At 51.2% G+C, this 27,140-nt stretch overlaps 2 protein-coding genes across 4 annotated transcripts; one reads left to right on the forward strand and one right to left on the reverse strand.

Annotated features, from left to right (window-relative positions):
• Window positions 1–1,050: 1,050 nt before the first annotated feature.
• Window positions 1,051–2,580, forward strand: DDIT4 (DNA damage inducible transcript 4). Its single transcript, XM_055793678.1, has 2 exons — window positions 1,051–1,197; window positions 1,407–2,580. The coding sequence occupies exons 1-2, from the start codon at window positions 1,101–1,103 to the stop codon at window positions 1,871–1,873; spliced, it is 564 nt and encodes a 187-aa protein (XP_055649653.1). The 5' UTR covers window positions 1,051–1,100; the 3' UTR covers window positions 1,874–2,580.
• Window positions 2,581–5,769: 3,189 nt separating this feature from the next.
• On the reverse strand, window positions 5,770–27,138 carry DNAJB12 (DnaJ heat shock protein family (Hsp40) member B12). Of its 3 annotated transcripts, none has more exons than XM_013297393.3 (9): window positions 27,005–27,138; window positions 21,835–22,009; window positions 20,300–20,445; window positions 16,925–17,110; window positions 14,815–14,894; window positions 13,589–13,698; window positions 10,276–10,448; window positions 9,135–9,286; window positions 5,770–7,722 (listed from the first exon to the last, which is right to left on the reverse strand). In XM_013297393.3, the coding sequence occupies exons 2-8, from the start codon at window positions 21,921–21,923 to the stop codon at window positions 9,165–9,167; spliced, it is 906 nt and encodes a 301-aa protein (XP_013152847.1). In that variant the 5' UTR covers window positions 21,924–22,009; window positions 27,005–27,138; the 3' UTR covers window positions 5,770–7,722; window positions 9,135–9,164. The 3 variants fall into 3 exon arrangements, with proteins under 3 accessions (XP_013152847.1, XP_055659345.1, XP_055659299.1); XM_055803370.1 differs by lacking the exon at window positions 27,005–27,138 and adding an exon at window positions 25,549–25,719 and having other exon boundaries at window positions 9,141–9,286; XM_055803324.1 differs by lacking the exon at window positions 27,005–27,138 and adding an exon at window positions 25,549–25,719.
• Between the last annotated feature and the right edge of the window lie 2 nt (window positions 27,139–27,140).

Genomic DNA, 27,140 nt, shown 5'->3' on the forward strand with positions numbered 1-27,140 from the left:
GCTTTGGAAAGGTCACGTACGCAGGGGCAGGCACGCACAGATCTGTGGGGGTGGTACATGCTTCCAGAGGGCTCAGAGGAGGACGATGCCTTGCCCCCATTTACAGGACCACTGGGGGTAACCCTCAGCCTGGTACTGAACAAAGCTGCCCATTCCAGCCTGGCTGTGCCCTGCTCTCTCCCCCGCCATAACCCTCCGATTTTTAACGTGTTTCACTCCAACAGCCTTCCTTTTCTTAAGAAACCTGAACAGCGATGGCTAATGGGACACTGGCACCCCCATCCCCCGCCGCGCCTGCGGCCTTGGGCTGTTGGTTTGGTTTGTAACCTGCAGCAGGGCAGCAGCAAACACAAGCCGGCCATGTCTCACGCCAGGGCTGCCTCTGCCACTCGCACCGCGATCGGGCCCTGCTGGCGCCCAGTGTGCCAGCGGCACCTGGAAGAGGAGGGTGATCAGCGGGCAAGCTCAAAACTTCACATATGAACCCGCCGGCCCCATCACCTGCTGCCTGGTTTTGTGCCAGCCAGGGCCTGTTCCACGGCCCAGAGAGGGGTCGGGAATGGTGGGGACCTGGCACAAACTGGCCATGGCATGTGTCCCTCCTATCGCTGCTGTCCTCGCCGGTGCGGGCCGGAGGCGAAGCGGTGGGGCCCTGGATGGGGTCTGGCCCTGGGGTGCCGGTGGTGAGGCCCAGGCCGAGGCCCAGGCCCAGGCCGTGTGCTGAGGTGCGGGACGGGACGAGGCCCGGGCCCAAGCCGGGACCCCGGGGGTGCCCGGGGGTGAGGCCCAGGCCCTGGGGCGGCAGCGGGGGCCGGGGAAGCCCGGCGGGCGCTGCCCAGAACGGCAGGCGGATTTCGCACGGGCCCGGCCCTCCTGACGCAACCCCCCGCGCCGTTTGCAGGGCCCGGGCCGGAGCGGGGCCGAGCGGGGGGGAGGGGGCGGAGCCTCCCGCTGTCACCGGGCAGGAGAGACGCCGCGGACGTGCCCCGCGCTCCCATTGGCGGGCGCGGGAAGGCGGGGCGGGGCCTCCCGCGCAGTCCCTATATAAGGCAGGCGGCGGGGAGCTGGCCCAGCGGAGCGGGCGGCGGAGGCGGGGTGCGATGCCGGGGCTGTGGGAGCGGCTGGCGGTCGGCGAGCGGGGCCGCCTGGAGACCTCCGACTGCGAGTCGCTGGGCAGCGCCTCCGGCTCGGAGGGAGGTGGGTGGGTGGGGGTCCGCGGGGGGGGGGAGCTGCTCCCGGGGGGTTCTGAGGGACTGGGAGGTGGCTGGGGGTGCCCGAGGGGGGTGTGGGGCGCTGTGTCAGCGGCTCTCGTGCCCCGTTACACCTCAGTCTGCTGGGCTGGGGGCACCCCCGGCCCACCCCTCCCTGCGGGCCCGGCGCTGACCTGCCTTTTGTTCCCTCCGCAGATACCGAGGGGGTCTCCCTGCCGGACCTGGACCTGCTGCACGACCCCGAGGATGAGCTGCTGTGCGCCCACCTGATGGAGGTGGTGCAGGCCACGCTGGCCAGGGCCCCGCTGGGTGCCCGGCGCTGCTCCCGGCTCCTCATGCCGGCCCAGCTCCTGGCGCAGGTGCGGACCGAGCTGCTGCGCCTGGCCTGCAGCGAGCCCTGCGGGCTGCGTGGGGCCCTCCTTGACCTCTGCGTGGAGCACGGCAAGGCCTGCCATGAGGTGGGGCACATCGCCGTGGACCCTGCTGTGGTGCCCACCTTCCAGCTCACCCTGGTGCTCCGCCTGGACTCCCGCCTCTGGCCCAAGATCCAGGGACTCTTCACCTCGGGGCCGGCTTTCACGCCCCTGAAGCTGAGCACGGGCTTCAGGGTCATCAAGAAGAAGCTGTACAGCTCCGAGCAGCTGCTCATAGAGGAGTGCTGATGGGCTGGGCTGAAGTGACTGACCCAAGTGCTTCGGAAGACCTGGTTAGAGCGTGGTGGCTCCTGGCAGCCGCTGTAGTTTAGGTTAGGCTGGAGTAGGGCTGTAGGTGGAAAGTAGTTTGGGCAGGCGGAGGTCCCAGTGGGGTGCCTGCCTGTGCTGGGGCATCCCTGATGCGGAGCAGACCGGGACGCAGGCGGAGGTTGCTTCACACTGTCGATTGTGGGATGATTGCAGTAACCGAGCTCCTGGATGTGGCAGCAGGGCTGCTGGGGGGCACACGGTCTCCTCCTGTTGGCTGATTAATCATGGGGGTGGGGGGGGTGGGGGGTGTTTGTAACAAGGATTGTAATCAATGGGGTTTCTGGGGGAGGGAGGGCGTGTGGGTGTGAGTGATGGCTGGGCTGTAGGTCTGGGTCAAAGACAACCCTGCTGCTGGCACCTGGTGGTTCTGTGCGGGCTCCCAGTAAGGCAGGAGGGGGGTCTGGAATTGCATTGCATCTTTGATCATGAGAGGGGTAAGAGTGGTGGGAGAGGGGCATGTGAGGCAAGGCAGGGACAGAGGGCAGGACCCCTCCCCGTGCTGTGCTGTGGGGGCTTCATTGGTTACAGTTTACTCATACACTTGATGTTCAAGTGCAAGACTTCCTATGCAATCATGTTGGGGTGTTTTTTTTACTTTTCTAATAAAACTTGTCTTAATTGATGAACTGTTGTCTCTCTGTCACTCTGGTCTGGAGGGGGATGATGCAACTGCTACCTACTGGTCTGAAATCCTGCTGGCATCCTTGGGAAGCCTTTCCCTGACCAGGCAGCCCCTGTGGTGGGAGCTGAAGGTTTGGGAAATGAGGGGGGAATCCCACTGCACCTGCTCCTAATTGCAGGCCATGGGGCTGTGAGTCAGGGGGAACTGAGTCAGGCTGCTGAGCCAGCCAGGTAGCTCTGTGCCTGAGGAGGAATGCTGTGACACCCCGGCAAGGGGCTGCTGCTCCTCCCCGGGGAGCTACAGGGCAGAAAACTTGGGCAGAAAAATAGAATTGGCTAAAATTGTGAGGGAGTGACACAGGGAGGGCCACACCTGCAGGGGGAAGCACTCCCCAGCTCCAAATACACTGCAAAAATGAGACCAATTACCCAAGCCTGCAATTAGAGGGACTTGGGGAAGAGGCTTTCACTGAAGGGTGATTAAGCTGCTTGGCAAATGAAGAGCCCTCAGAAGGTGTGGGGGATAAAAAGAGCCTGAAAAATCATTTCCATTCAAATGTGAATTTATTCTGGCTTGGGCTTCTATTGTTTTGGGGTTTTTTTTGTTTCCCCCCCTGTGGATGAACAGTGACCATTTATCATTTTCACCAGAAAAGCAGTTTCTGAAAAGGACAATCCACAACCTGAGTGGTGGCAGCAGAGTTTGCTCCCCCACGTAAATACTGCCTAGGAGCAATTGGGGCAACAAGCAGTGCCAGGCAGGTACAGCTGGAAACGTGCCTTTACAAAACCATGTTGTGCAATAGGGGGGTTTCCCCTAAAGTTTTGGGGACCGTGTGTCTCAGTCACATGCCAGAGCATCCCCCTCTCACGTGAGGGGCATCCCCAGTCAGGCAGTGTTGTGCCCTGCAGGGTTGTCTGGCAGCAAACCCACTGTCAAACCAGCGCAGGAGCCACTGAGCAGACTGGAAAGGAAACTCCAAACCCAAAGCTTTTTGGCAAAATCAGAAGAGCAGGTTTTGGTACCGCCAGCACAGGGTGGAAATGGAATGTTTGCTCCCTAGCCATGGTGAGAGATTTATGGCACGGTGATGGCAGTAACGCCGGTGGCTCAGCTTGGGCCATGCTGTCATCCCCTGCTGAGACATATTGTGTCTTGAAGCTATATATACAGCTCCATAAATACACATACTTTTATATATCGCACTCCTAAGCCCGCAGAGAGGATAGCCCCATGTCTTGCTGTGCCACCAGCAGCAGCATGGCCCCCGCTCATCCCCTGCCAGCCTTTCCAAAGGTGGGCAAGGGGACCCTGCATCACTTTTTTAAAAATTATTATTACAAGCAATAACCAACGCTTTGCAGAAAACGCCAAGAAAGCAAAAAAAAACCCACCAAAACTCACATAAGCAAATGCAGGGCGGCAGGACGGCCTCTTCACTGGGGGGGTGCCCAGCAAAACCAGGTCCATGTGCCCCTGAAATGCGCCATGGTCACAACCCCAGCCACGAGCAATGGCAGGTGAAGCTTTGCTTCTATTTATAGCAAAATGGCCTTTCCATGACAAATCTGGGGAGGGATGTCAAGGTCCCTGGGGTTTCGCAGCTCCCTAGAAAGTGCCAGGAGCTTCCAGCAATGCTGTATTTAGCATCTCCCAGGGCAGGGGACAGGCAGAGGGATATTTTGGAATCCAAGAGGTGGTGGTAGGGCTATTTGTGGCACCATCATCAGCCCGGGGGGTCCCAGGTGCCTTCATGGTGGCAGGAAGATGGAGATTTTGGGGGCACCAGCAGCAATAAGGCAAATGAGGATTTAAATCCCAGGGTAATGCTAAACCCTCGTGTTTGCTGCCAAAAATGATGGTGGTGGGAAGCAGGGTCCCCTTCACTTCCTTTTGCCAGAGGAGGATGCTGGTGGGGCACCTGCCTTTCCCTGCTGCCTCCCTGCCTTGGGTGGCTGCTCCAGCTGAAAGCTCGGGCTAGCGAGCTGCCAGGTGGGGAAGGAGCTAATGGGCAGCCCAAACCACCAGCACTTCTGGGGAGCGGGCAGGGACCAGCACACCAAAATGCAGAGCATCTCCCATTGCTCTAGGCTGGAAATGATCCGAAATGCAGTAAAACTGCCCCAAAACCTGTGGCATGGGTGCACCTGATTGCAGAATTAAAAACAAAACAAAACAAAAACACAGCGGAGACTGTGCCAGTGGCACTGGGGGGTTTTGCCTTGTGGCTGTGTTGGTTCATGCTGGACTCTCCTGGCTGGCCTGCTGGCACGGGTGTTGCAAGAGGTCAGCGGGGCTGACTCACCGCCACTGCTGGGAATGCAGCACTGAGGGGAAATGGAAGGGATGTGACACCTGGCTTCTGCAAGAAGGGGGAAAAAATGGGAAAAGGGGGGGAAAACCCCACCCCAAAACCTCCAGCCCTTTGGTACGTGCAGCTGGGGAGGAGGGGAGCACCAGCAGGGTCAAACCTGCCCCAGGTGCCGCGGGAAAAGCCTTTTGCTGCCCTGGGCCGGGAATATGTGGGAAAAAGACCCATTTGGGAGTGTGGACCTCAAATCCAACCCCAAGCATTTTGGGCTGGCAGTTTCTGAGCTGGTGCCGTTGGGAAGCATGTCCAAGCCAACATTTCTGCCCAGGACAAAAGCAGCTCGAGCCTTCACACCTGCTGCCCTCCTCAGATGGAGACCCATCCAAAGGGCACCTTAAAATGCTGGGGCGATGCTGCTAGGATGGTGGCATTCTGAGGTGAGAATATAGCATCCCCAAAAAAGAGCTTGGCCAGAGCATGCGGGGGACCCGGCTAACAGTGGCACTTCAGGGAGGGAAGGCGGGGTCCCCTCCTGGCACAAGCCACCCTGCTGGGAGCATCCAGCATCCTAGTGGAACCAGTTTGAAGCAAAGATGTCCTGCTGACCATTTGCTGTCACCTTGCTGGGACTCGCGGCTAACTTGGGGAGCCACACCTCCTCCTGATCTTCTCCCCGTCCTTACCTCTGCCACACTGGGAAGGCTCCCGCAGCCTCCCGCAGCACTGGAGCTCTCAGCTGCTGGGACTTTCTGGGATGGCAAAGATGCTGGATTCAATTCATTGAACGCCTGTGCAGATGTGACAAAGGGGGCGTGAAGAAGGAGCTGTGAAACCAGAGCTGGCTGGGGCTAGGATCTGCAGGACACGAACACAGCAGGAGCCTTTCACGTTATAAACATTTATTTATAGATGTACAATTGTATAATTAATTCTAAATTGAGAGATACAGCCTCTGTAAGCATCCGTTAGGATCTATGCCTTCTCGCTTGTTATTATCCATGGGTATCTACTTGAAAAAAAATAACCAAAGGTTTTGGCAGGCAGGCTCTGGGCAAGGAATGTCATTGTGGAAGACATTCGGCACCTTCTGTGAACATGACTTTCATTCAACTCCCTCCCCCTGATCTCTTCACACTGGCTAGCCTGTGCCTCTATTAAGAGCTATTACCAAAAAAAAAAAAAAAAAAAAAAAAAGGAAAAATAAACCCCCTTAACATTAGGTCCAAGTCATGGCGGCTGTGGGATAAGGCTTGCAGTTAACGGGAGGCTTAGTATTTTGCAAAATAAATAAACAGCTGAAGACAGAGCATGTAGATTCCTACCAATAAAGACATAAAACCACCTTACCTCTCACCTCTTCCAGCCCCTGCCACCTCAGCCAGGAGCTGCCGCGCTTTTGATTCATTTCCCCTGAGCACGTCGGGGGACGGTTCCCACTGGAAATGTCTCTAGACAAAAATGAACTGCAGAGTACCACCAAAAAAAATAAAATAAAATAAAAAAATATCCATTTATTCCATGGAAGGTAGCTCCACTCGTGTCAGTTTTGCTTTGAAGAGATGGCTCCTAACCTCGAGTGCCCTCCCACCGCCCTAATGCCAGTCCTGCCTGATGGTAATCGAGTGAGAGATGCGCTGCAGAGCTCAGTCAGGGTCCAAGGAGAGATCAGGCGCACCCTCCGATCTCCCCCGGCAAAACTTCTTTCAACAGAAGCAATACAAAGCTCCGTTTCTTATGAATTAGCAGTATTTTACAGGTCTCCTGTAGGAAACGTTAGAGATAGGATGTCAAGGCCACAGCCATGTTGCACATGGGAGTGCTGATGGGTGAGGAACCCCAAGTGTAGGACAAAAAAAAAAAAAAAAATCCAACAAAGGGAGACGGCCCGTGGAAAGCCCTCTTTACAGAACGAATGCTGCACGCTGATTACGAGGCAAAATTAAAGCAGACTCTGCAAAAAAAGAAGTTACGTGCACAAATAAACCCAACAACTGATGAGCAAAAACCATCCAGGACAATCCTTCCCGTCACCGAGTGCGACGCCAGGGCTCAGCTGACCCCCTGCAGCTTCTGCCAACGCTGCAAAACCACACCACCAATCTGGACAGTTTCCCTGATTTCTTTGTTACCCCCTACAGATTTGGAATTTCTTTTATTAAAACCTGAAATGCAGGTATCAGCATCCCAAGACACAGAATGCTGCTGTCCTCCAGAAAGCAAAATACAGTAACTCCAAAGTGATTCTTGTTTGAGTTGTCAGGCAGGAAAGCACTGCAGAGCGAGACACCCTGGGAAGAGATTCCCCACTTCCCTGCTTACCAAGCCAGGCAGAAAACATAATAATTTAATCATCCAACCCCTGCATAGTTTAAAAGTACAACATATATACAGCTATAAATTAATTCTAAATAGATTATATATTTTTTTTTAAAGTTTTCTTCTATCACCAAATCATCCGATTTCTCTCTCCATCAGCAGTAACCGGTGTAGTCACAAAGGGTCTCCCCTTCTGCTTCGTGGCTTCTGCAGTTAGTTTGTGTTATTTTACACTCTACGTGTCTGTTCTCGGGGTTGTGGGATCCCAGGAGCAACGAGACTGTTGCACGCTAGTGGTGTCGGAAGGGAAGGAGGAAGACGGGCAGCTTGATTTCCTGTCCTAATTGCTGCCTGAGACATAGGTCGAACAGCGGAGGCAGGCAGAGAGAAGAAAGAGGGCAGTTGTGCGTTGCTAATTCTCCAATTCCATTTTTAAGATAATGTTTGATTCTTTTAAATAACCAGTCTGTCACCTCGGCTCAGTGCACTTCACCAAAAGTCTTCAGGCATTTCAAGAGTCTGGGAACAAAAGCGGTAGTGGTGTCAGTCTCCAGACAATCGCACGTCACCGTCACCGTACCTCCCTCTTCCTTCCCCCTCCCCACATTACAGGCAGCAGCTTTTTCATTCAGCAGCTTTTTCATTCACACTGTATCAACCTGCAGCGGGCCCTCTGCCTCACAGCAGCTCTCTTTTCAGGCCACGGCTAGAGAGAGGGAATTAAAGAAAAGCTGGTAATTAATGCCGATCTGTTGTGAAAGAAGAGGGGCAGTTATCAAAACAAGAGAGCGGGTGTATCAAGATAAGAATGGTTCCAAAAACAGGATACACCCAAAAAAAGGCTGAACGCAACCCAGAGCATTTGCTTTAAAGGCCAAATTTTCAGATGCGCACCCTTTGCCAAGGAAAATAAAAATCAAGCAAAAACTCCCCTGCTAAACCTCCTTACTTGTGTCTACAAATCAAGCAGCCAGATGTCCAGCGTCCTCGGGAAGTCTTAGCAAGCCTAAATGCTGTCCATACAACTAGCACTTGGTGTAAGCTTCACCTCTGATTTATTTTCTACAGAAACACTGTTTTCAAATTATTTTGTGGTAGGAGGGAGCTGTAAGTTTTACAGCCATCCCAGCAGTATCTGCTAGGTGAAATCAGCCCAGATAATTAAGCTGAAAAAGGACTCCAAACTCCGTGCCAATTTTTTTCATTATTTTCACACATTTCTCCCGTGATCCAACACATCCAGTCACACACGTGCTATCTGGGCCAGCCTTAATTCAAGCTCTCCAAGCCCTGAGCCTTCCAAATTTCCCCTCAGCTGTTTTTACTTTGATTCCCAGTTTAACACAGTAAGTTACTTCTACAACCTGCTGTGAACTCTAGCCATTTGCTTTGTTCTCCTCAAGTGTCACGGGAAGGCAACAGGGGGGCAAGAAACATCTGTTTGGTAGGAGTCTGTTCCCTGTCATCATATTGCTTCAAGTGCCAGGGGATAACAGCTCTTTCAGTAAAACGGACAATAAAGCAACCAAATAAAGGTTCATTAAAACACGGTGGCTGGCTGTCACAGCCAGTAAAACACTTCCAACCAGCCGAGGTGCACATGGCCACTGCATCGAACGGGCAGCTCACGAGACCTCAGCTGAGTCGCCAACAAGCCTGTGGCTTTTGCTCTGTTCCTAGAGACCCAACACCGACAGTGCCAGAGAAAACAGGGAGCCTGGAGAGAGCAGAGGGTGCCGACATGCAAACTAAACAAAATCAATTTCCCGATTAACAAGTGTAGGCTTGACGGAGGGGGGTGCTTCCCCCTGTGATGTGTATGCATCCAGAGGAGACTCGTGAAGATTTTGTCTCAAACAGAGATTTAAGTAAGTATTAAAAGCACTATCATGCCCTGCTCCGCTGCCAGGGATAGCATCACTGGCTCGTACTTAGACCTCTGCTGAGCGGGCAGGCGGTGACTATCCGTGCAGAGAGGCTTGAACGTCTGACAGTCTGCTACAGCTGGGGGTGCCCATCTTCTGTGCTCGCTGGTACAGATCCGAGTCTCCGAAGTAGCGTGCCCGGTACAACAAGCCTTCCTCTGCAAAGGGAAAGCCCAGCGTTACAAACGTGATGTGGAAGGAGACCCACCTGCCAGGCCACATCCCACCAAGGGCTCTGCTGGGAACAGGAGGCACCTCAAGTTCTTCAAGGTAAAACGAAGCACAGGATGAGGCTGAGGAAATGCTCTGCGACCTTTAGGACAGGATGGGCGTCACATCTGCTGACAGCTCATCCATCCCAGGGAAAGGCCTAGGAACCTGATGGGACCCGCCTCTAGTCCCAGGAGGCACACGAGGCAGCCTACACAAAGACTTCCCCGGCAGCACAGGGAAGAAGAAATGAAGACGCTCACAGCTAGGTGCATCAGCCTCACTTGGCACTACTTGGGCTCTCCTGTGTCCCAGGTGCTCAAACCCTACCAGCCACTGCTCCAAGAGCTGTGATCATCACCTGCTGGGAACGGGCTGCGAAGTCAGGTCACCCCTGGGACTTGGCAAAAAGTTTGCTGCCTTCACCACACTGTGCTGCCTGGCCAGATCATTTCTCACGCTGTCCGGCTGGGTAGCTGTCCCTCCCAACCCTACGTGCCTTCAGCAGCAGCAGTGCTGCCACCACAGCCCTCTGTGCAGGGATGGGATATGGGATGGAGGACACCACGGGCAGCAGGCTTTCAGACATGGTCCCTGAACAACCAAAATATTACACAGAGCTATCAGTGGCCTCCTGAAAATGAGGTGGCTGCAACCTTCCCCCTCCACTGGAAATCAGAGATATCCTACGGACAGAACCTCCGGGGCACAACTCTTGTCTGACCAGTTCTACAGCAGCATTAAAAAACAAAACAAAAACCCCCACACACTGGATTTGTCATGAAGTCATAGGCAGACAAAAAAGCCAACAACACAGGAAACGTGCTTGTACCACGTTAAAGTATAACCTTAGCATAACTCAGCCCCCAAAGACCTTTCTGAGGCTGACCTCAACCAGCAGCCAAGACCCTCCGGCTCCCGACCCGACACTACTCACTCTGCTGCTTCTCTTTCCAGCAGTTATTTCGAAGGTTTGCAATATAGTCGTCCTCCACGCTCCTTTCAACGTTTTTGAGGTTCGTGCCTGTGTATTCATCTGCAAAGTTCTCAGATACGTAGTAGCCAACTTTCAAGTGCTCTGTTACTCTCCTGTGTATGTGACCCACAGACCTAGTTCAGGGAGAAGAGGCATTAACAGTGTAGGACATGCTTCAAGGGCAGATCAAAAAGCTCCCAGCTCTTTATAATGCACAATATGCCACAATACCACACCGCTGCAAAAAATACATTGCTCCCATGCATCCACAGACTTGAAGGTTTGGAAAGAAGTGTTTCTGGTGGAAATGAAATGCCAACACAGGGAGAGAAAACCTGCCAGGCCTCTAGCTAGGTGGGCAGAGCTCTGAATATAGACATAGCTCTGAGGCAGATTGCCCAGGGCCTAAACCCACTTAAAATGCGTTCATACGTTCACTGGAATTTTCAGCACTAATTAAATCTCTCTGCAATTTGCTTGCTGACGACACCATCGTCTGTTTTTGGCAGTGAGCCCCAAGGATGGGTACAAAGCTTGGAGGCTGCTGCTTGTGCGGTGCAGGGTGAGAGCAGCCAGCAAGGCAGAACAGCACCTGGAGGAGCACAGCAGCGCTGACGTGAGGGCAGCAAGGGGCTGGCTGTCACAGCTCCCCAGCACCCCCCCCCTGCTCAGCAAGGCTGCCCGTCAGTCGAACCCAGTCCCCTCTGCTAAGATATCTGCTAACCCCAAGAGCGTCAGCTTCCTCTACCACATCACATGCTGCAACGAACACTGTTGCTGCAAGAACAAAATTAGACCCGCTCTGCACTCGAGCCTGCACCAACTAGTACAGAAAGCACTTTCTAGAAGGAAATCTCTTCTTACCCTGCCCCCGTGGATTTGCATTTCAGACAAAGCCCTGTACTTATTTTTCCCAACACTCCAGCAAAACCTAGAGATACTCACTAGGGTGTGTTTGCAAGCTGTAACACAGGACCTGGGCCCAAATGCTCGATTCATCAGGAACAGCTCCATCTGGAGACGTGCCCAAAGTTTCCCATAATAAATACCAGCTGGCTGCTGCATTAGAAGTGAGCCTGAATCTTAAGCCAGGTATAAACATTAACTTATCCGGCTCACCCTTCAGTCTGTTATCAGGGTTTGCAGGAGTGATTCAAATACTCCTGCACGTTTCATCAAGGTCCAGCACTCAGGGATGAGTGGTAGATAACCAGATAGACTGAACATGACCCAAAAAGCTCTTCTGGCATTATTTGAGAGAAAAGGCTAATGCATCTCCAGCAGTGCCTGCTGGCAGAGACGCAGTCTGCAAGAAGCTCAGCTCACTATTCTACCTGTCAAGACAGAGCCCTAAGCTCTCCTGAAGTTCATATTCCTCTTCTGTATGAAGACGAACTACAGAGGCTACAAAGCATGCCCTCAAAGGAAGGGTATTTAAGCTCTCAGAGCTTCAGCAGCACGCTGGAGTGTAAAGCATGAAATTAAGGGCAGGACCTGGCACAAAAAACCTGCCACCTGAAGTCAGACATGCAATTAAGTCAGGCAAATTCGATGAGGTGTTATTGAAGAGCAGGGTGGCACAGTCAGGCCCACAGCCAAACAGGTCTTTCAGCAGAAAGCTAGTTTTTGGAAGAAATTTACAGAGGTAATGGAGTGACAAATGATTCTGTAGGACTCTACCTTTCCCAGTGACAGCCTCACTATCAAGAAGTGGCATTAAAATCTCCGTGTGCCACTGAAACCTCTCCAGGTTCAAAAGCTTCTCACCTCCTGCTCACTGGGTTCAGTGCAGCGAGCTCCAGCGTTCTGCTGAACGGCAGCCAAGCACAGCGCTGCCCTTCACATTAGGCAGCAAAAAGGGCCCGTCTGCCTGTGCAAGCGAGCGAGGAGCACCGCCTGCCGGCACAGCACGCCTTCTGTCCCCAAGCCAATTTCATTCAAAGTGCCTTGGTCACTCGGGAAGGATGACAGAGGGCTGGATCAGCTCAATTGCCACTCTTGCCCAAATCCAAACGCAGAAATCTGTCTGCTTGCCACTACCCGAGCATGCACAGACAGGGACAGCACAGGGAACGCAGCAGCAGAGAAACACCCGGGGCTCAGGAATGGCTTTCCTGACAGCTGATACAGCTGGAAGCAAATCCCTGCCCTTAAAAGCTGCCCAACACCGAACATCTTCTCACCCCGCAAACCACCTCTTCACCAGTATAACCCAAACTGCTCCATCTATATAATGCTTAATTTTAAAGTCCTAATATCAGCAGCAGAAACCACATCTCAATACTCTTTAGCCTCTCAGAATAACCCTTAACCGTGTCCTCTTCAAAACCACTCCATCTTTCAGTTTCGAGCACTAAGGTCATAGTCTACCTTGGACCCAAAAGCTAAGCTGGGTTCTACAGTATTTAACATCATCAATGGCAAGTTTGTCACCCGTGAAACTGAACAGGGACCACTGGCTGTAACCGAGTCTACCCTCTTTAAATGCACATAAGGAACTCCCACTGAAAATTCATTAAGCTGTTGACAAGAATGATGCAAGCAGCCAGAAATCAAGCCTGTTTTCTCATTCTTTGTTGGCACTGTGAATTAAGAAAAGAAGAGTCACTTCATTTGTCAGCCAAATGAGCAGATCAGGGCATTTCCACAGGATCTAGAATGAAACAGTTTCACTTTTGCATAGTAAATGCCTGGCCGTAGCTATTTCATGGCAAGATTACAGTTCAAAACCAGGGGATTTCTCTGGGAGTGTCTTTTAGTCTACAGGAGTGTCTTTTATTCCTTCTTCTCTTCCTCTGCTGCTTTGTGTTAGTCATAAACGGAGGCTTTCATGAAGAACAGATCTGGCTTTTGTTTTTCACACCCCACTTTTAACTCTGCATCTCAGTTCATTTCTGCATATGGGATCTCAGTCCCGGGCTACAGTCTCTCAGGGTCTTTTCATCTGTCCCTTTCTAGGACAGATACACCCAGCTGTGGGTACGGGCTGCAATAAGTCTCTGTCAAAGAATATCCTCCCTTAGGCAAGTGAGCACCCTCCAACTTGGCCCACACCTTCCATCTCGAGACCTGTTTGTGAATCAGGGGACCTTCACTGATGTGTGAAATATCTTGCAGCAAGAGCAATGGTGTGATGAGAAATAGCAAAAAAAACCCCAAAACCAAAACGACAGGAAAAACAGATAGCCTAGATCCCTACCCCATCACGCAACCCTGCCCTCCAGAACCCAACCCCCACCCCAGCTGGACAAATTTTAGAGTAACAGGTACTAACGGCCTCTGGCTCAAACTGTACGGTGGGCTGGAGACCATCATCTGGCTGAGAGCAGACACAATGATCAGGATGAGGATAGGCATCAGCTGGACAAACAACCCAAGGCCACCCTGAAGGAACAGAAACACACAGTGGAGTGCCACCCATACACTTGTACGCAAGGATCCCACAGCATCACTCTCCCTCCCGGCAGTAACACAAGCTTGATTCTCCTGCTTTTTGTGGGCATTTGGCTTAGGAGGCACCCCAATATAACTGGGGGGAACCCAGCAGCCTACAGTTTCCCTCCCGAAAGGGCGGTGTGACTCTGAAGGTCCAAACCCACTGCCCCTTCTCCAGGTGTGACAAAGGGCAGCGGGGAACCTTGTGAGTGAATTTCAAAAGCCTCATGCCCATACTTGTTTTTCTAGAGTATATGTGCTTTCTGCCTTGCTTGTGCTAGTGAGCAGAACTGGTTTTATGGAAAGCCTTCTCCCCTCTTCAGTGTCAGATGAAAGCAATTCCCTCTCTACCTCGCCTCCTGCGCTTCCTCCAGTTCCAGCAAAGTGCATTTTCCCCTTTAAGCTTGAGAGAAAATATTAATGAAGTTCTTCTAGTTTATTTTTAAAAATATAATTGGTTATCTCCAGAAAATAGTAATTTTCAATACATAACCCTGGTCTCTTAAATAGTAAGTCCGTCATTCTCACTTCTATAGACCAGAGGAGTGCTGGAGATATACTTAGATTTTCTGTGATGGGAAAACATAAAAATAGCTCATGCTATAAAGTGTCTTCCTTGCCTAATTAAGCATCACAGATTAGAAACACCGCATCTTCAGTACTGGAATTATCTATTTGGAACTACAAATATGCACATTATCTGAAAAGTGGTTTTCCCTTTTTAAATTACAGAATTAAATCACAAAGGAAATGCTTTTTCTGTGGTAAAGACAGGTACACTTTACTGGTGCCATCTTATTTCAAGGCAGCACTGTTTCAAGACACACCAGTGTTTTCCCCACTGGATGACAGCTATGAGAGTCCTGAGAGAACAACCTGCAGTACACTGAACTGCAACTGGGTGTAAATTCTGAAGGCAGCTCAATTCCCATGACTCCAACTTTTTCTGTTCAGTGGGGTGGAAACAAGCAGGACTGTTTCACAAGACAGCCATACCAACCAGCTCACAATTCGTGTATTGGAAAAACCTCTGGACTCCCAGCCCCCCGCCTGTTCTCCACTTACATCACCCTGATGTTCTCGTCTGTCCTGCCTCTGATGGTAAGTATATCGCATCCTGCCATTGCTGTATACGTGAACGTTACCTATAGGCAAAAGAAAACTGTTATACAAAAGGTCAGAGTACGTAAGACGGTGCTGGCTGGCCAGGAAAGGAACCACAAAAAGCGGCCATGTTCCATGTCAGCCCCACCGATAAAAAACACAGTAGGAAAAAGTAGCCTGGGTGCCAACAACAGCAATTTCAGGAATTTTGACTTAGAACATTGTCAGAATGGGCTTGATCTGTTTCTTTGGTTCAGGCCACACTGAGCAAAGATATAAGGACACAGAGATTGTACAGGAATCCACGCTGTGCTCGCACTTAGGTCTCGTTTGCCATTGCCACCGCTCTCAGCTCAGCCTACTTCACGCAGGCAGCAGCGTGCCAGCCAGCTCAGCGCAGGAAGAAGGACAGCACATCTGCCTGGCTGAGCTGCTTCCAGGCTGGAGCTGGGATGTCTCAGGGAAGTAGCGATTTGACAGACCTGGGCTGTTCCTGAGACCCCTGCGTATGTCCCAGTGCACAAGGTACACGTCCATGGTTTTGGTCAGCAGTTCACATAGCTGAAGCCCCTGACTCAAGCCACTCACTCCATCATGCTGTCTTGACAGAGATGGCTGTAGCTTTAGGGCAAGACAGATATGGGACTCCACAGGAGACTGATAAAAGAATTAATAAAAAAAAATAAATCTATTTGCCACCTGAAGCCAACACTTACAAAATGAGTTACATAAGCCACAGCTGAAAAAGGAGTATTCCTAAGGTACACTGAGCAGACAGGTCTGAAGGCAAGCTGGTGGTAGGCACAGAGATCCACCTATAGGATTCTGTAGGACCATATGAATATTCAGGCTGGATGTGACCTCAGGAGTTCCAACCTCCTGCTCAAAGCAGGGTCAGCTATGTAGAGAGAGTATCTTGTACAGGCCTCCTCACTTCTAATTGAATTTACTTTAGATTAAAACCGATTACAAAAAGAAATAATTTTGGTAGTTTTTCCACCCTAGAAACAGGGCTCTTCCATATCTTGTTTTAAGTGGCAAAACTACAGCTGAAAAGGGAGACTGTCTGAGAACGCAGTCCTGAATTCTCTTGGGACAGCGAGGAAAGGAAAAAAAAGACTGAACTAAAATAGCAACCTGCTGTTTTTACTGGAGTAGCTTTGCCTCTCTAACAGGCAGAACATGAATGCTGCAAAAGGCTTCCAGATGCCTTTGTAAGTACTTGGTGTTAGTGTGTTAATTCTTACATACCAGACAGGAAAGAGCTACCAGAGTAAATCTTCTCAACTGAAACAGAAATATTTATTTTTCCAAGCTGGTCCACAGAGGTCAAGTAACCACTGTCTCCACTGCCAGTCAAATATGACTATAGCAAATACAAGAGAGTCTTCTAAAATACCCTTATCCTTACATTGATCTGTGTCTTTTTGATCGGAGCTGATCAAGTGAAGGGGCAGTCACTCAGTTCTTTCCTGCTACCCAAGCCATGATCAGCACTGTTGATAGGCAGGAGACAGATTTAATTTTCAAGAGGTTTAAATTACGCTCTAGAAATAGCACTTTCCTCTTTTTTTATGGGACACAGTGGAAAGAAGGAAGTGGACAGCGATCTCAGAGAAACTGTTTCAGCTCCGTGGCAGAGCAGATCCAGATCCAGAATAAGACCCAAGCGTTACCACAGTTTGTTCTGATGAGAAGATTTACCTTCTAAAACCACCAGGCAGAAAAGCCTTCTTCAAAATAGGATTATTTTTACAACTAGCCTTAAAACAAGTAATTTTTTGTTCTAATGTTCAACCCAACCTAATAACAGCTAATGCTGCAAGCATGCAAACAAATACCTGAAGTTGGGAAGAAGTCCAGCTCTGATGGTATTACCTGCTGGATGCCGAGTTCTCCAAGTACCCCTCTGAACAATTTAGAAAACTCTACGAGTTTAGGTCATGTGTGAAGGAGAACTCTCTCTCGTCAAACTCAGCACTCTTTGCACGGCCAAATAAATCACTACTGCATTGTTGCTCTGTGAAAAGGATTGTGTCCCATTCAAGAGATTAAGGTTTAACGTGCTTACTAGAAGGAAAACCACCACCAAAAAACATGTTGAAGAGGTCCTCGGGGGAGATGTCTGCCTCAAACCCGCGGTGGAAGTCCGAGTGACTGTGTCCGTGCCGAGCAGGGTTGAGTTTCTCGTCGCCAAACTGGTCATATTGCTTCCTCTTCTCTGGGTTGCTCAATACTGCGTACGCATTGCCAATGGCTGAAATATTGACAATAAGGAAGCAATTAGTTTCTTTCTTCTACAAATAATACATTTAGCTCTGCCAACTGCCAGGACTTGCCTTTTTCATTACACAAATGAGATTCTCAACTACCCATGTCTTTCCAACAGGCTACTTCAGCGGTGCAGTAGTAGTACCACTTCTCTGGCGAACACAGACAGACGGAAACCACACCAAGGACTCAATTAATTCAAATAAAGAAGTTATGATACGACTGGTATGAATTCGGTATATGTCCCTAGAGAAACCCTCCCAGACGAATGAAACTATGAATTGTGAAGAAAATACTGGTAGTAGAGCAGCTACACTTTTCACTTAATTAAACTTACTTCTTTTGAACAACTAATGCCCAAATCCTTTAGCCGTAAGCAGCTGTATAGGAAAATACAATTTTAGTTGACAAATTTTATTCGAAAGTGGCACTAAGGGAATTTGATATCATAGCCTCAAACCAGAACTGCAAAGAATTTACATACGAGCTAGATCACTGAAAGAGACTTCAAAACCTCCCATAAAAGCTAGTAAGGAAATGGCTAGAATTTGTGTCTGTCAGCTACGAGTTTCAAAATCTCCAGATGCCAGAAGTAAGGTGCGTAATTACAAGGACTGTTCACCAGTGTCTGTGATGGTGGAAATGTACTGGGACTAAACCCCTGCCAGTTCCCCAGGTCACTCTCCTTCCAACCTCAGCATGTCTGAGCCTTTCTACCGAAACATCTGCCTGTCACCCTCCTATTTCTGTACTTCTCTCTCAACACGTTGCAGCTTACCACTTCCCCTCCGTACCAACCTACCCAAGAGCCTCCTGACATGACTGCAGAGCCTGTCCTCTCTCCTCTCTGGGTCGCAAGGAAGCAAAAATGTTCATGGCCGTAGTTGCCTGGTGTATAAAAGGCAGGGGCAGAAGTGATAGAAAAGGGAGATACATGCCCTTTGGAGAAGATTAACTCCAAGATTCAACATTTTCCCACTAGTCAGATCGAGGTGTACGGTTTCTTCTTGGACTAGAGATTTGGAGCATGGAGGATGTAATGTCAACACACTTGTTCTCCTTCTTGGTTATAATTAGTGCACACAGAGCAAACATTTCTACAACCAGGCAAGGAAGCTGGACGAAAAGGACTGACTCTCAGCATATCAGCTTGTTCCTTCAAACTGTGCAGTTAAGAAATGAAAACGGAGCGGTTCAGGGTTGTGTTCATTGTCTGACTTTCCTGCTGACAAAACCCAAGAAACACTTACTTCCAAATCAGGATTGTAGCTCGAAGTAGCCAGGTTCAACTCTTTTTCCAACGTCAGCCAAAGGTAGCAATGCAAATCTGCCACAAGACAGACTGCAGGCAACTGTAACTACAGACTGAGACAAGGTCTCAGGACAAGATGTAATGCTTTATCAGCTGTCACTGAGAAGACAAATGCCAAGACTTCAGCTAATACATCAACGTAAGAAAAAATTAACTAAAATCCTCATAGCAGTGCACATTTCCCCCTTCACCCTCTGGAACCAAACAGCTGGACTTCAGCGAGCCCTGCAACCTAGGAGCTCAGCTGAGGGACAGGGGAGCCAATGAGGCAAGGCTTGGAGGAGAGATAACCTGAGAGTAGATAGCTCTGCAGCGGAGGATAAAGGGCACCTTGCTTAACACACGACTCCTGGCACGTAACTCTTGACAAAGGCTTCGGCAAACATCATTATTTAAGATTACAGGTGAAGAAACCTGCCTTTCGCCACTTAGCAAGGATTGAAGGATAAACTATCGAGCAGCACATGCGGCATAGATAGATGTCTGCAGATGCTCGCTCTTTAATCTGGCCCCTATACTAAAACACGCTCTCCCAAGTAGCTGGGGGTCAGCTCATTATTTGCTAACAGCAACACACTTATCAGTTATGGATTTAAGTCTTGAAAGACTTGAACAAACCTTACATAAGACTTTTACTGCTGAATTCAGGTCTACTAGAAGCTTACCCGAATACTGTATCAATACACTCACACCAGGCTAGCCTTGCTCCCTGCTCCAGCAGTAGTCTCTTGTGTTTCACTCCCAAGATGGCCAGAATCAGAACACACTATTTTAATGGCATAACAGTGCTGTACAGCTGGCATCAAGGTGTTCTGCATTCAGCTCAACAGTAATAATCAAAATTCTACAGCCTGCAAGGGTAAATCAGGTTACACGTTCCAAGCAACACCATTTCTCTTTGGAAAATTACTCCAGTTTTAGGGTATCTTATCACTCACAAAACATCCCTGCTGCATTTGTAGAGAGGCTCTGAGAACTGGGATGTCTGCAGCAGAACTGAAGCTCACGGTGACCTTTTTTGAGCTCTGGCTGGGCTCAGATGTACGGCTGGTGCAGTTTCACCCTAGAAATTTTCACCTGGGGTTTCTATCCAGCAATTCCATCCATAGCCTCTCACGGTGGTCAGGTGCTGTGTGCTTGCTTAGAAATCTGAAGGCTTATCAACTGCCTCAAACGCTCAACGAGTGTAAGAGTCTAAATACCAGTTCTGAAGATGGGTTTCCTGCCATTGGGCCTGCCCTGCAACGTTTCTCTCAAGGGATTTGTGAACCCAACAGCTGTCTCTGGCACTGCACAACTTAGTGGGTCTCTACTGGATTTGCCTGTAGACAGGGGTGCGTCCCAGCACCTGCCCTGTGCCAGCTGGCTGCAGGACTCGCAGCTTCTCCCTGCTAGGTGAATGCTCCTGCATCTCCCCAAAAAAGAGGATAGTTAACATCCTGAGGGAATTTTCTCCTGAGCAGCATGGCAGGAGGCTGGAGCAACACACGGGAAGAGCTGCTAGGAGAAAGGGAAGGAAGGCTTCTCCTTGTCCAACTAGCAGAGGTGGAACCTACGTGTGCCAACCTGGTTTTTTTAAATTATTATTTTATTATTTATCATTTTTATTTATATTTAATTTTTAAATGTTTATTATTCATATTATATAAAAATATAATATATATATATATTGACATTTTATTATTTTAAGCTTATACTTTGTTTGTAATACAACCAGCTTAGAAGAGAGACAACTTTACAAAGAAGAGCTTTATGTTCACTCTACCCGACTCATGAGGTTGCTTTTAGGAGTCCTTGCTAGCCCAGCTCAGCACCATCACCTGATACCTGAGGGCAGATCACAATACTGGAGATGTTCTTTACCTTTAAATGCCTCAGTAGCCCCTGGCGCATGGTTCTTATCGGGGTGAAACTTCAGCGCAAGTTTCCGGTAAGCCTTTTTCAGGTCCTCATCAGAAGCTTCTCTGTTTACTCCTAGAATTTCATAGTAATCTTTGCATTGCTTTACCCTGCCAGTAGAGAGAGGAGAAAACACGGGACAGTTCGTTTCAGCTGTGAAAAGCACTTTGCATTGAATACAACTTTGCAACATCTCAGGCACCATGGTTTCGATCAATGTTGTTCAGTGAACTCTGGTTTACTCAGCTCTAATTCCTCAGAGTGACCCAGTTTTTTTCACAGACTCATTCCCACTGTGCCTGCATTAGTAGCACACAAACACTCTCACCTAACAAGTCAAGCCAGTAGAGGTAGTAAGGCCTCTCCTCAGGCAATGCTATCACCTGCAAAGGAATGTCATTGGCAAATAAACTTCAGATTCATCATGCTCAGGGTCTGGAGGCTGTTTGGGAGGGACTACAAACAGCAGGCCAGGATCTAAAGGATAGCTGGGCTACTGGCTTTTTTCCTCCCTCTCCTCAGTCTCAGTTAATTCACAGACCTAAAAATAACATCAGCTGAATTCTAGAGGAAGAAAGAGGGAGCTGCCCAGGCCTGTGTGCACAGCCCTGTTTGTTCTGGGTACACGCACAGCCCAGCAATGGTTTCTCCTTATCACATGACCTTAATGAGACAGAATACGGCAGGCTGGGGTTTTGGAGAAATGGGTGACGTAATAAGAGTCCCCGTAAGTCCATTAGCCAGCACAGTTTTGCGCAATTCAGGCCATGCCCACAACCTTAAACAAAGTTTACAAAGTGACTCTGCCTGCAGTTCAGTCCTTCAGCTTCCAGTATTTGCAAATGGTAGAAAGGAAGAAAGAACCGACTGAAACAGTGGTTGGAAAGTTAGGTGACTGAATAAACATGTCCTGGGACTTTCCAGCAGAGGCTTCAGGAACATATCATGCTAACAGAGTGAAGCGTCCTGCAGTGGATTTATCACGCTCTCATAGAGACCACGAGCAGAGTATCATCAGGAGAGAGGAAGAGGGATATGCCCTGTTACTTGCTACTGGACCAGACCTTAGAGCAGAAGGGCTGCCTACTGCAAGCTATGAGCCATGACTTCCACCTACAGGGTCTCAGGAGCACATGGGATTTCTTCCCAGCATTACTGAATAACACGAAGGCAAACATTAACGTGAAGTTCATGAGATAAATGTGTCCAAACTGCCTCTTTGGAACTCAGCCAGGAAGAGGCCTACATGCCTACTGTTCTAGCCCTCATGCATGCCTTTGGGGGAAAATCTCATCCCTTGCAGACCCAACCCAGCTGCCTCCCAGGGCAGCGGTAGCTATAAATCCTCTATCCAGGTATGCTTTTAACACCCAGCCAGTTAAAGCCAACTCAATATGGTTCAAAGCTGAAATCTTTAAAACACTGTGGAAAACAGACTGGTATCACACGATAAACTCAAACAAACTACGGGTTGAGGCCACCGACAGCTGCGCACACACCTCTTCACTGCATCCACCTGGTCCTGAGTGTAGCCCTTGGGGGCCTCCCCACCAGCCTCTCCGTTGGCCGACGGGAAGTCTCCGCTCATTTTCTTGAACTGAGGGTTTGTGGACTCCCTGGATTGGGACTGGCCACTGGCCGACTGCTCATTCTTGTTCAGTGACTCAAGAAGAACTGAAATGAGAAAAAAATGGAAAGAAAAAAGAAATTAAGAGACTGCCAAGCTCAATCTTGCCCTTCCAACTCTCCCATAAAGAGACCCCTCTTCATCTCTGCCACTGCTCCAAGATCCTCCACCCTTTGTGAGAAAGGCCTTCACTTTTTGATCCAAGGAACCCTTCAACTCCCGCTGCTTCTTGCCCAGATGCGAGGGCTACTGCTAAAGATATTGCCTGCTTCTCCCAATCCACACAACCTCCACCAAAAGCCCAGGCTGACCCAGCCAGACAGTCCAGGAGCCACAGTGGATCACTGATGTGGCACATCCTTGTCCTCTCCTGGTTTTTTTTCCCATGTCTTTCCTTAACAGCGAAGCATTTCCACATTTGTTCTCTAGCACACTGTAAAGCATATTAATCTTCATCTCCTGCCTTTGGGAGTCTACTGTGCTGAGTACATTATGTGACGGTGCACATATCTTTTAGAGAGCTTAGAAAATAATACCGTGGGATGCCAGTCGCAGGGGGACACTCCCCTTTTGGGGGACTGATTGCTGGCAGCACGGCAGGACCCGTAACACATAAGTCAGAAAGAAGGGTGCTTTGCTCTCTTGCGCAGTCTTACCTACGTATTCCATGTGTGAAGAAGCTGTGAAAACCGTCTTCTATCTCAATTACTGAATATGAATAGCATAAATTCCGTTTCCCTTTTCTTAAGTAGAGTGTGCATGTGTTTTGGGTAAATTACTGCAGACTATTGCCTCCCCCTCGCAAGGCTAAGAAAACTTGTCATCCATCCCTTCCAGCCAAGAGGGGACAAACATTCAGGTGTGACAACACTGTGAAACCAAGTGAGACTCCTCCAAGCACAGAAGTATCTTTCCACCTGCATTTCCCTGGAACTGGATAGCACCACCTTTTTAAACTATTTTTGTCTTTTTTTAACCAAACATCAAGACTGATCTCTTTATGCCTGTAGTTTCTGAAGTTTATATATTGCATCCCCATTAAAAAGAATAGGTGCACGGAATACGATTAAAACCAGACAACATTATTTACAAAGGCATCAGTAACTTGACAAGGTTGCAGTCCTGTATCCAGAGCCTAGAACCAAGAAGGATGTTTCACCTTCTCCTGCATATTGCACATTACAGACCTTGTACTATGGGGATATCACGTTCTTTATGCAAGTGCAAACAATGCTTGCAGGCCAAGGGATGAGCCAAGATATCCTATCTGCCCCACAGAGCTTGTAGAGGCAAGAAAAAACCGCTTGGTAATCCAACAGCCAACACAGGCAATTATTACAAGACGAAGGAGAAAAAATACCTCGCTGGATGAGCTTTTGAGCCTGGGGGCTTCAGTGATTGCAGCTTTCAGAAAAATAAAACCTTTCCTTGCTCGTATTTACACCATTAAGGTGTTCACAGAATTATAGCCTTTGCTTTTGTTCCTTCCAAACCTGGAGCAAACTGCCAGGCACTTTTAAACCTTGTCTTGTGGGGCTGTCCCTCCACTCACTGCACTCTTGCTGTTTTGGGCTGAGTACCCTACAGCTTGCCAAGAGATTTTTAGTAATGTAGTTCACAAAAACAACCACAGAAGTCCACGTATGGCCACAGCTCAGTCCTGTTTTGCTCTACGGCCCCAGCCCTATTGCTTCTGCATCCCAAAGCTATGCTGGTCCTCAGTGCAGCACAGCACAAACTCATAAACTACTGAAGCAGAGGCTGCTGAATTAGTTTCCAGTTCTGCCAACTCAGCTCCCCACTAAGCACACGCTATGGATCACTTTTCCTTGCTTACTAGCTAACATCTATTCAATTCCTGTTAGTTCTTCCAAAATTCACGCTTAAAGGTGACCAGCGGGACTTTGTCTATACCAGAGTGCCCAGCTGTGTTACCATAGATGATTTTTGCTGAAATCTCCTTGCAAAACCCTTTGCTGATCCTGTGATGACACCTGTAGGACTCAGCCAGGGTCAGTTTGAAGCAGTGGCTGTGCAAGGTCCACGTTGCTGATCACTGCCAAACCCAACGTAACTCACAAGGAGGAGATCTCCCAGGGGCACACGCACTGCGTAAAGACTCAACTGCCGTGTAACTGTGGGATCTCTGGCAACATTTCCCAACCACAGACCAGACCAAAAGCGTGCGGGTGAGCAACTGGCAGGACATGAAGCGAAGGGTCCCTGGACTGCAGCTCGGATGGGAAACTTGCATCAGCAGCTTGGCTGGGTCTGGCCACAAATTAGCACGCTGTAAACACTAACCTGCCCTGCTGCCCCCCTTGCCTCTGCTTTCCTCCCCTGTGCTCCAGTTCCCTAACAGTACGTGTCCCACCTTTCATTCCAGCTGTTCCAGGCTGCAGGACTAAGAGAAACCGTGACTGCTTTACATTGCAAACTGGTGCTTGCTGCCATCCAGATCTGCTTTCCCGCTGCACACCCGAGCAGACCCCCTCAGGGCGAGCAGTCCTTCTCGGGTGAGCCTTTCTGCGTGCTATGCCGCGCTTTTTCCTCCAAAACGCACATTTCTTAGCCAGTAATTCCATAAAAGTATAAACTCTGGATGAGAAGGAAAGCCACACCGCACATACCGCAGGCCGATACGGTACGTCTGAGGGAATGGGAAGAGGCCTCTTGCAACCAAAGAGAATTACAGGAAACCTCGGGCTCTCCGCAGGACAGACAAGCTGCAAAACGCAGCCGAGGAATCCAAACCCAGACACAGCGTGTCAAAGTAAACGAAGGGGGGGCAAAAAGTATTTCTACAGCTCTTTGCGTAAATTTCTGCAACGTAAGAACACGCAGAACAACTGCGTTCGGCTGCTTCTGCAATCCACTTCCCTGTGGCTTTTGTGACACGTTAGCTCCGTACGCCACACAGCTTCCAGGAAATGAGATCGTTCCTCAAAACCCATGGAACCGGCCGGCGGCCTTCGAAGAAGGAAGGGTGGTTTTTAAGCTGCCGAAACGGACCGCGGCAGCAATAGCGGGGAACGAGCAGCGGCCGGGGAGAGCCGGGCGCGGGGGTCACACCGGGCCCGCGTCCCGCCCGCCGCTCCTGGGGCCGAGGCGCCTGGGGGGACCGGTGCCAGGGGCCGCTCCGCGGCGGGGCCGAGCGGGGGGAAGGCTTTCAGCGGCCCCACCGAGGGCTCCCCTCCCGCCCCGCCCAGCGCCTTCTCTCCCGGTGCCACCGGCAGCCGTGACGGCCGGGGCACCGGAGCAGCGGGAGCTCAGGGCGGTGCGGAGCCCCGCGCTCCCCCCGCCCGGCCCGCCGAGGGGCCCGCGGAGCCCCAGGGAGACACGGAACAGCTGTACCGGCCACAGCGGCGGGCAGCGCCCCCGGCTCCCCGCGGCCCCTCACGGCGGCGGGGCCGCCCCACCCCAGCGCCCCCCGCCCCCCGCGGCGGACTCGGCTGCCCGGCGTGCCCCGCGCGGCCCCCCCGCAGGGCGCGCGGCGCAGGCGCGGTGCGGGTGAGAGGTCAGGCGCGGCGGCGGCGGCGCAGGCCCCGCTCCCCCGGGCCCCCCTCCGGCCCCCCCTGGCGCTCACCGCGGACCCGCGGCGAGGGGTACAAGCGCTGCGCCTTCTCCAGGAAGCGGCGGGCCTTGTCGGGCTGGTTGGCCTTGGCGGCGGCCAGCGCGATGCCGATGCACCGCTCCGCCTCGTCCCTGTTCGACTCCATGGCGGCGGCGGCGGCCGGGCGGGGGCGGGCGGAGGGGGCGGAGCCTCGCGCGGGCTGATGGCGTCACAGGCGCCCCGCCCCCGCCCGCCTTGGCGCCGCGGCATGGCGGAGGGCGCGGGTCCCGGCGGGGGCGGAAGCGGGAGCGGCTGGCCCGGCTCGGCCCGGCCCGCTGGCGGCAGCATGCCTTCCGCCCGGGCCCGGGCAGGACGAGCCCCGCGGAGCCCTGCCGGGACCGCGGCCGGGGGCTGCTGGAAGGGAGGGAGGGCCCCGCCGGCAGGCCGGGCCGCACGCAAGGCGCTGGGGGAGCCCCCGGCGGCCGCGGCCCCGCTCCGCAGCGCGCAGGGCCCGGAGGGGTCCCGGCAGCGGGGGCGGGCTGGAACTTTAGGGGTTTCTTTTCCCCTCCCCCGTCGCTGCCAGGGCCCCATCTAGGGTGGCCCACGTCAGGGAGGCCCCGCCCGGGCCTGCGGAGCCCGGGGAAGGTAGGAGCGGGGAAGGGAATCACAGTCCTGTCTACTGTGAATAGCCAAGGCAAGCGTCAAGAGGAGGGTGCCAGGCTGTGTGCAGTGGTGCCCAGCGACGGGACAAGGGGTACAGTGGGCACAAACACCACGAGAACTTCCATCTGAATATGAGGAAGAACTTTACCTTGAGAGTGCCGAGCCCTGGCCCAGGCTGCCCAGAGAGGCTGGGCAGGCTCCTTGCTGGGGACATTTAAAACGCGCCTGGACACGACGCAGCAGCCTGCTCTGGGTGAAGCTGCTTTAGCATCACCCAGAAGATGGTGCTCTGCAATTACAACTTGCCATGCGATTATCTCAGCTTTCACAGCAGAGGCTGTTTTATAGATTCAGTTCTACTAGGGATGTAACAGGCTTAATTTTGCTCTAAAAGAGAGAATTTCAAGACAGGTGACATAGCTGCCTGTGGGCTTGCAGGGAGCAGACAGGACAGGCAGCAAGAAGGATGGGCAAAACCTGCATTCCAGCATCCTTGCTGCTCCATGTAACGTGACAGCACAGGGACCAACACCTGAACAGAGCACGCTACTGGCAGGCAAACTGGAAGGAGATGACACTAGACAGAGTGCTACCCAATAGCAGGATCAATATCCCAGTATGAAAATATTCTAGAAGTGTTCTATCCCCTCAAAGAAAGGCTGGAGCTTGTGGCTGTCCTTTAAACACCTGCAGAGAGTGCTCCTCTCCGCGATTTGGAGGCCCTGGCAAATAGCTTCTGGGGCCATCCCAAACAAGACAACTTGCCCGGGGCCGGTTGGCAACACAGGACAGCAGACATGGCAGCACTGGCCTTTCCAGTACTCACTTCTGGGCCTTGTCTTTCCAGCTCTGGAAAGTCATGGGTTTTATTCTCCCTCTTCCAAAATGCCCCGTCTCCAGTGACACGCCACCAGCCTTAGATGAAGACCTGAAGCAGTCAAAAGAGATGAACCATGAGCCAT

This window comes from Falco peregrinus, chromosome 1, assembly GCF_023634155.1.
Source record: "Falco peregrinus isolate bFalPer1 chromosome 1, bFalPer1.pri, whole genome shotgun sequence".
Taxonomy (NCBI): domain Eukaryota; kingdom Metazoa; phylum Chordata; class Aves; order Falconiformes; family Falconidae; genus Falco; species Falco peregrinus.

Coding starts and splice junctions, on each gene's coding strand:
- DDIT4 (XM_055793678.1), top strand. CDS start 1,101: ATGCCGGGGCTGTGGGAGCGGCTGGCGGTCGGCGAGCGGGGCCGCCTG. Junction 1,198..1,406: donor CGCCTCCGGCTCGGAGGGAG/GTGGGTGGGTGG, acceptor TTCCCTCCGCAG/ATACCGAGGGGGTCTCCCTG.
- DNAJB12 (XM_055803370.1), bottom strand. CDS start 25,681: ATGGAGTCGAACAGGGACGAGGCGGAGCGGTGCATCGGCATCGCGCTG. Junction 20,446..21,834: donor CAGGTGGATGCAGTGAAGAG/GTGTGTGCGCAG, acceptor CTCTACTGGCAG/GGTAAAGCAATGCAAAGATT. Junction 14,895..16,924: donor TGGTGGTGGTTTTCCTTCTA/GTAAGCACGTTA, acceptor TTTTGCCTATAG/GTAACGTTCACGTATACAGC.